This window comes from Arachis duranensis, chromosome 4, assembly GCF_000817695.3.
Source record: "Arachis duranensis cultivar V14167 chromosome 4, aradu.V14167.gnm2.J7QH, whole genome shotgun sequence".
Lineage (NCBI taxonomy): Eukaryota > Viridiplantae > Streptophyta > Magnoliopsida > Fabales > Fabaceae > Arachis > Arachis duranensis.
This window is the reverse complement of record NC_029775.3, coordinates 11,057,413-11,066,464: the sequence shown is the minus strand read 5'-3', so window position 1 is coordinate 11,066,464 and position 9,052 is coordinate 11,057,413. Positions and strand designations below refer to the sequence as shown.

General features: G+C 31.4%; 1 protein-coding gene across 1 annotated transcript in view; it reads right to left on the bottom strand.

Moving 5' to 3' along the window:
• The window catches only part of LOC107483346 (probable NADH dehydrogenase [ubiquinone] 1 alpha subcomplex subunit 12), a 2,449-nt gene extending 1,738 nt beyond the window's left edge, over positions 1-711 (bottom strand). Inside the window, exons 1-2 of the mRNA XM_016103969.3 lie at positions 641-711; positions 466-492 (exon numbers count right to left, since the gene is read on the bottom strand). Coding sequence (XP_015959455.1) covers positions 466-492; positions 641-711 — 98 coding nt within the window. The remainder of the gene's footprint in view (positions 1-465; positions 493-640) is intronic.
• Between the last annotated feature and the right edge of the window lie 8,341 nt (positions 712-9,052).

The following is a 9,052-nucleotide window of genomic DNA, read 5'->3' as shown; positions in this document are numbered from 1 at the left end:
AAAAAAAGAGCCTGCCACTAGAGCAAAGTAATAAGAGAAAAGAAATCTTGGAAATTCAGGGAATTTGGAGAGGAACTAGAAATGAGTATCGGTGTAAAACCAGAATCTGCTGTGTGCATGTCTTTGTAGTTTGAACATTGAAACTTGTAAGCTTAAAAGAAACACTTCTCACTCTCACATTCCCTTAGATAATCACAATCACACACTTCATGATACAATTCAACAGATTGATTAATAAACAACCTAATGATGATGGAGCTGAAATACAGTGTGAATATTGGAGGAGACTTCTTCAATTGCATCTAAACGAATCTCTACAAAAACTCTCTTTTCTTGAATAATATGTAAGCAGCAGCAAGAAAAGCCTATAGACTAAAACAATTCATATCTATCCAATTAAGACTAAGTTTTTCTGGATTCGAAAAGATGATAACGCAAAAGATCAAAGCAGAGCAATTGACTTACAAGAGATTTCCGTCCGGAAGGCACCTCCTGAAATGTGAAATGAGAACAGAGAAGTAGTGAGTTGAAGATTGTGAGAAGAATTGAAAGTACAATAAAAAACCCTAAAATAAAAGGCAACAAAATCCATGGAAGCGAAGAATTTGTGGAAGCAAATAAAAAGGAAAAGGGAACAAACAGGTAGCCTTCATCTCTGAGCTGTCTGAAGAAGGCGCCGAAACCTTTCTCTCTGATCGAAAAATTAATCATCAAATTATTTATTTTTCTAAGTCTTCAGAATAATTAATTTTATAATAAATTAATAATTAAATTCATTAATTATTATAATTATATAATAAAATTTTTATTATAAAATATCAGATACGAATTTATGTGTAGTAATTGATATTTTGTATAACCTAGTTGTTTGTTCTATTCGTTTATTTGCGATGTTAATAATTTTTTGAGTGTGTATCAAATTTTGTTTAGGTATCAAGTCTAATTAAATTAAACAATAAAATTTAGAATAATATTAATTATATTAGATTAATTTAGTTAATAAAAATATTTAAATGTAAAATTTATGAAAAAGTATAGGGAGTCAATGACTTAAGCGTACAATGTGTACAATGAAGGTTTAGAAAGTATTAGAGATATGATTATTAGTGTTATATTGTCCTATCAGGTTACGCTTTTGGGATGAGTGATTTCAGGACATGGTATTAGAGTTTCAAATCTGGAAGGTTAAGAGTTCGAATTTTGGTGAACCCAAAATTAACTTTTTATAACATGAGACCGGATGGTTATTCTGGATAGTATAGGTGATGTTCATTTTATTCATAAACCAAAGATTTAGCCCATTGTATGTACGTTTAGGCCATTGGCTCCCTAGCACTACTCATAATCTATTATATATAATAAAAATGTAGTTGTGGTATTTGCTCGACAAGTAGAGTATTCTGTGTTCGACACATAAAACTATGTATGATTGACAAGTGTATATTTTTAATATTGGGCAGCTGATAATTTTCAATCCAAAGAAGTAATTGGGCGGAATTTGATTTAAATTCAAATTGAAAATGATTTTGTTTCGGAACTTTCAAGATGAGAATATGAAAGAGAGTTGCAAGTTCAGATAGGGAGAGTAGTTGGCACCAGACTTTCTCTTTTGATATCGCAGAGAAGAGAAGAAGAAAAGGTCGGTGAAGAAATAAAGCACGGCAGAAGAAGGAGAAGGATGCTAGATCGACTGAGAAAAGAAGAGAAATGAGGCGACGACGGTGATGGAGGCTACCGCCGCTGTTGGATCTGTAGAACTGCATCTACCGCAGAACGCCGTCGTAGCCGTTCCTTCGCCGGTGGATAATGCAAATGAAAGATGGTTAGTTCTCTCTTTATTTTGTTGTTTGATTTCGTTATAACTAGAGAAGAATCCTTTATAATCCATTTTTCGGTGAATGACAGTTTCAAGTTCTACTGCTCCATGGTAGGAAGTTAATTAAAGCTCTTCTTCGTCTTTCTTAATTTTTTGGTATAAATTTTTATTATAATTATTGTTTTATCTTTCTAATTTTTAATGAGTACTGTTGTGTTCTTGGGTCAGATATTGTAGATTCAAGAACCAGAATTTGGAGCTTTTATGTAAAAGTCACCATTATGCCAGATCTAAGAAACAGATTTATACAAAAGTCACCATTATGGACTGGGATTTGGGATTTGCTGAAGTAAGTTGAGGAGTGCTTCTTTTTTAGTTATTACCAGCATCTGATGATGATGTTGCTTAGAACTCTATTATCTACAAAGTTGTGTAATTGTAAATAAATTTTAATTTTAATTAATATATAAATTTCAAAAAACAGATCTAACAGTAATTTATCATAATGCAAACTGTATGGTTACAGCTACCTCTGAATCAAATGCAAGAAAGCGAAAGCAAATAGAGTAGTGAGGGAGAAAGAAGGAAGTTAGATTGAGAGAGAAAGGAGGAGGAATGAGGCAATGGCGGTAATGGAGGCCACTGCTTATGCTGGATCTCCCACCAAAGTAGAAAGTCGTTCGAGAGAGGGGAGTTTCGAACGAGGCATATGCTACTCTGTTGTACGGAGAGGAATTTTTTTTTGGAAAATTGATTCGCAACAGTGGATCCAAGAATTACATGTTTGTTGTGGTGTCCGATGGAGTCTCTGATTGCCTGCAACCTCCTCCAGGTAACACTATCCTTTATAATTTCCTTTCATTGCGTTTTGCATTTATGTTGTTATTAGAGAAAGAAAAATATTTCTGCACTTTATGCCTCATTTGGCATGATTGATAAGATTTTTATCAAGTCCAAATATATTTCATCTTAGAGTTTAATTTAACATTATCTAGACCTTCTCAATTATATCGGTACTTTAATCAAAGGTTCAAAGCAATTTTTTTCTCTATCAGAATTTCCATGGTTCCTTTGAAAGAAGTGGTTAGTTTAGTAATGTCATCTATTAGGATTCTAATTGCTTTTGCTTGACCCTGCAGGCTTAAAAATAATACTTGAGTCGCATCGAATGTAACAGTCAATTCAACATGGTGTTTTAACTATACCATATATCTTTTTCTTCTATCTTTCTTTTCAAAATTTGAATGAATTGAATATTTTATCTTATTTTTATGGCTTTCTTATATGTCTTTAGATTATTGTATATTTTTTTAAGCTTTACTCATTTTGATCAGTATTCGAAATGTTACAAGCGCTTTCACTACTATCTCCGACCTCTTTTGTCTAGACTGAAGAGGTCGGAGATGTTAGTGAGAGTGCTTGAAGTATCTTCAATCTAGCCCATTTACACACAACGAAAACGTGTATTTCATAAGAAAAAAAATTATTTATTTTAATTATTGACTTCTTATTAAAAATACATGTTTTTTGATAAAAAAATGTGTTAAATCAATTATATGATTCTTTTTTTATAATAACATACTTATATATTACAAAATTTACTAATGTTAAATTATTATAGAAAAATTATATAATTAAAACTAAAATTTTAAATTTTTTTATGAAAACACTTGTATTTAAACAATATATAAAAAAACAGAATTGAAATTAGTGCATCCAAAATATTAAAAATTTTAAATTTTAAAAAAATAAAAAAAATTAATGAAGGGACTAGTTTGGTGTACGACATTCAATTTCAGGGACAAAAATGAGTCACTTAATGTAAAGTGAGGAACTAATTTGGTGCATCTAGAGTGATGACATAATGGACAACACATGACACAAACGGACACGTGGCCAAATAGCATTGTGACACATGGCACAACAATCCACATCAGCATGCCACGTGTCACTAGTCACCACATCATCATACCATTACACGTGGCCAAATCATGGAACGGCACGTGTCACTAATAGCTCACATCATCAAGTCATGTCATCACGTCGTTAATGGAAAATGGGTCAAGGACTAACATTGTGCACTTTTATCAATTTCAGGGACGTAATTAGTGCAATTAAAATCTTAGGGACGATTTTAGTGCACAACGCCAATCTTAGAGACCATTTCAGGGTTTAACTCCAATAGATACTGATAAAATTAACGATGAATCATTTAAACAAGTATTGTAAATGTTTATATTCATTTGACAGTTGTAACTAAATGTTAATTTAGTAAGAAATATCATTAGTTCTGATCTTATGTAACAGTAAACTTTTATAATAAGTGGCCAATAATGATGTTAGTAATATCATTTAATTTTTTTCTCCTTCTATTAATATTTTTATTCTTCTTCGCATTTTCTTCATCACCAAATCACAACTCTCAGCAAGACAGTTTGACGAGAGACCATAAATAATTTTGAAAAAAGTGTCAAGACGTTAAATGATGAACTCGCCTAAATCAAATCGAATGCAAGTTTTAGTATCGCAAAAATTCAAGTGCAAAGAGAAAGAAAGAGAAGAAAAATATAGACAAACAAAAAAGAACCACGTTATAACACAAATTCCCGTAATCTTAACGTAGCAATGACAAAAATTCTTAGCTTTTTAATCTCCCTAACTGTGATAACACAAATAGGGGAAAAAAATAAAATCAAAACATAGTCTTAATGCAAAAAACATTCACAACACAAAAAAAAATGAAAACAGACTGAAAATACAAAAGAACACCTCAAGTAAACCAGCATAGAAAAAAAAATGGTTTAAGAACTATCGAAAAATTGCAAACAATGACAACACAAATCCTAACTCCATAGTCACAAAAGCAACAATAAACTAGCACATGCAAAATCAGACCATAATATTCAAATATCCATGTTTGTGCGAGTGCGTACCTTTCAAAATCTAATCGCTAATGTCTCCAACTGGGTCTTCCTCCTCTGTGGTGATGCTACAACAGTTCAAGACTGCACTTGCGACAGTGAACGACACCCAAACTCGCGCACGATGAAGGCTTGGGAACGATCATGTTTCATTGAAGTTAGCAGCGACTATGGATCACCAATGTGTTCATCACTTTCTATTTCGCGCGAAACTCACACTCACTCAGTCACTCTCACCTACCATTTTGAAAGAGGGGTTAGGGATAACTAAACATTTTTTTTTCCAACTCCGCTAGGTAGACAACAGAGAATCTGAACAACGTGAACAATGGGCTAACTTTTAGCCCACAGAAGGTGAAAAAAAAAGTCCATCACAAATCACCCTCCCAAAAATTCTACTTTCACCTTTTACACTTTACCATCCACCTTCTAACCCTTTTACCACCGCATACCTCTCTCCAAACCCTCACCGCGCCGTCGGTCTCTTCCTCACTAGCCAGCCTCAGCGTCGCTGAACTTTTTCTCCATCAAGTCATCGGTTTAGAATGAAAATAACCCTCCACATACCTAGTAAAATGAACATCCATCAAAATTTATTATATCTACTTAAATCCAATCCAAATTAAATAAACATCCTCTTTAGAATGAAAAATAACCATTCACATACCTAATAAAATGAACATCCAATACATTTTATTATACCTAATTAAATCCAATCCAATTAAATAAACATCTACTTTAGAATGAAAATAACCATCTGCATACCTAATAAAATGAATAACAATTCAAAGAGAGAAGAGGACGTGAACAACAATCATCTATCACCATCAGCATCAGCTATCATTCTCATTTCTCTATAAGAAAGAAAGAAAGAAAGAGTTTTGTTTTATTATTCCCGAAGGAAAAGAAATGGGTACCTTTGTTGTGGCGTAGTTTTTGGTTTGAGTACCTATCATTATTCATGCACATATCATATTTCCTAAGTTCGTTATATTGATCTCACGCCGATCCACGTTATTAACAAACAATTGTATGTGTTTTTGATGTCTTCTTCTCCTAAATGCTTCCTCGCTTTTCACGATCGCAGAAGAATCTCGTTCGTAAGAGGACAAACGGCGATTTCAGTGTGAGACAAATGGCAGCGTCGACGTGAGGCTGCGGCGGCGGCACGGGCTGCTGTGAGGCAGTGGGCTTCTACTGCGTTTGAACGGGATGATGAGAAACGGCGGCGTTCTGCTACGTCTGAACGGCTTCCTCCTACGACGACAGCAAGTTGTGGTGGGGTATTGGAGAGGGACCATATGGCTATGTCGCAAACATAAAAAATGAGGTTATAACGGAATTACGAGTAACCGGACGCAGTATGAATGTATTTATGTGCTAATTTTAATTTTTTAAATTTATCTGTTAATAATTATTTAATTAATTAAGAATTTAAAATTTAATTTTAAATTTACCTTTTTTTTAAATCGTTGTTCACATTATTCATAATATGCATTGTTTATCTATACTTTCTCTTTTTTTTTATCTTTCTTTCACTTATTAATATTTTAATTTCCAAAATAAAATTAATTAGTGCCACATAAAAGAGTAACGATCGGTTAGGATCATAACTAACGACGTTTTTCACCAAATTAACATTTAATAGTACTGTTAAACGAATATAATTATTTATAGGCACAATATTAATTAGAGGATAAAACATATTTTTTGTTTTTAAAAGTATTTTTAAATTTTATTTTATTTTAATTTTGTCCTAAAATTTTTTAATTTGAATCAAATATATTTTTGATAGTTAATTTTTCAAAAAAACTAAAAAAACTATTTACTTATTTAAATTATTTATAATTAGTTTTATCAGTAAATTAATTTTTTATAGTTAAAAATGAATATTTACTATAAACTTTATGTTTTGGGTTTTATATGTTAATAAAATATTATTAATTAATTTTAATAAACTATTATAATAATTTTAGGCACACTATTAATCTATAAATATGTGATAACAAACAAAAATAGAAGTCAGCAAAGAATCCACAGAGAAAAAAAAAGTTAATAAATTAATATTAAATAATATGAGATCTTTACCTATGATCTATATCATATTTAATAATATAACAATATATACAGGCTAAATGAATTGTCCCTTTATTATATGTATATACGAGATTTGTTGAAATGAAGAAGTTTATAGATTAATTAAAAAATCTGGAGTAATTTGAGTACTAAAAATAATAAAAATGTATTTTTTTAATGGATATATACGACGAAAATGATATTATGAAAATAAAAGTCAGACACTAAAATTCTTCTTATTCACTATAGCTTTATTTGGTAATAAAAACACAAAAGAATAGATAGAATACAATACATAAACATAAAAATATACACAATTTTTTTATTGTATTTACTAATAATATATATAACAGTATACTAAATTTTTATTCATATCAAAATACTAAATTTATCATCATCAATAACATTACTATTACCACCACCTTCAACATCTATAACTATCACCATCATTTATAACCATTGATCTCTATTACTATCATCATCATCATCATCATTTTCTATAATTAACAAAAAAATCTTAAATAAATTTCTTAACAGTAACTAATTATCTACTTAAAAAAAGACTGACAAAGAAAGGCAGTCAGTAATCACAGTAACAATCAATTAAAATTAAAAAAATCAAGAGAATGAGAGAAATGGGATGACGCCAATAGAAAGGGAAAAGAAGGCAATGGTGGCTGCGAGTTGCTGGAAGGCGATGGCAGTTGCGAAATAGAGGAAGACGGGTATGCATGTCGCACGAGTGTTCTTATGTCGGAAGGGGTGGGCGCTGCGAGTTGTTGGGTTGCGAGGGGTGGACGATGACTGTTCTGTAACGGTGCGGCAATTTGCTATCTCGTGAAGGCTGGACGGCGACAGCACTGCGATTTATTGTTTTGCGAGAGCTGCGTGGCAACGGCGCAATAATTATTTCAGTAGTCGGTGACAGATTTAGACAAATGACAAAGAGGCGCGAACAGTGACAGTGGTAGAAGGAGGAGTGATTGAGGGAAAAGAATAGTGACAAAAGAAGGAGGAGGAAAGATGAAAGAGAAAAAGAGAGAGAAATACACACTATTAGGATCAAGGGTGAAAATTGAAATTTAAAATTATTCAAAAAAAATAAGTGTTTAGTGTCCTTTTTTATTTAAATAAATAAAAAAATAAATTAATTTTCTAAATATGCACGGATAAAAATTATTATTAAAATGCGCATAACTATTTCAGCTGCAGCACATCTGAAATGAATTATACCTTCAATTCAAACATAGAACCCACGAAATAGTCCTGATATGACAGAGTCACTTCTCTCCCGACTAACACGAAATGGGACAATGGATCCAAATTAATGTTGGTACCCACGAAATGGGAGTCAAATCTTTGATACTTCACACATAGAGAAGATTGATCTTCCAGAGTTTAATAAAGCTTGCTTTACTCGTTGTTGGGTACCTGACTGATAAATAAAATGTATAAATTCATTGATTATATATATATAATTAAATCCCATTAATTAATACCTCTCTTTTGGGGATTATATTATTGTTGTTACAACTATCATACTTCAGGTAGTCAGTTGCCTAAAATAACATTGAAAACATGTTAATTATACATACATGAATCAAAATAAATTTTTTTATATAAGTGTAAAATGACTTTCAAATGAATATATTACCGAAGAAGCAAATGTCTTTGCATCTTGGATTTCATGTTCCAGTGATCCAGGCATAATTTTGCTACATGTCTGATCTCTACAAAGATATTATTGTAATTAAAAAATTAAAAATAATAAATTTTTAATATTAATATTAATATTGTGTTTAATCTGAGATACATATCTAGCACCGGAATAGATTTTCAACTTTAAATTTTTGCTATGAACATAATAAACTAGAGCCTTAATTGTTGAAGGAAATGTTAAAGTTTTTGCAACCAAATTGCCCTGCCACAAAAAAAATGAAATGAAACATTTTATCATGTGAATTTTCTCGTGATACTTGATATATTTAAGTAAGTGTAATTTTTTAGCATTAATTTTTGGATCAAGACTCAAGAGTCATATTTGGTTTCACAAATTAAATTACTCAGTTCATCATAAAAAATTACACATTTACATATATTTTATACGAAAAAGATCAACGTCATAATGGAATTGTGACTTACAATTAACTATGGCGGAAACTTAGGTGCAGTCGATTTCTAAAAGCTCTCAAGTATTAACTTCACGTAAAGTCGACTGTACCTGAGTTTTCACTATTAA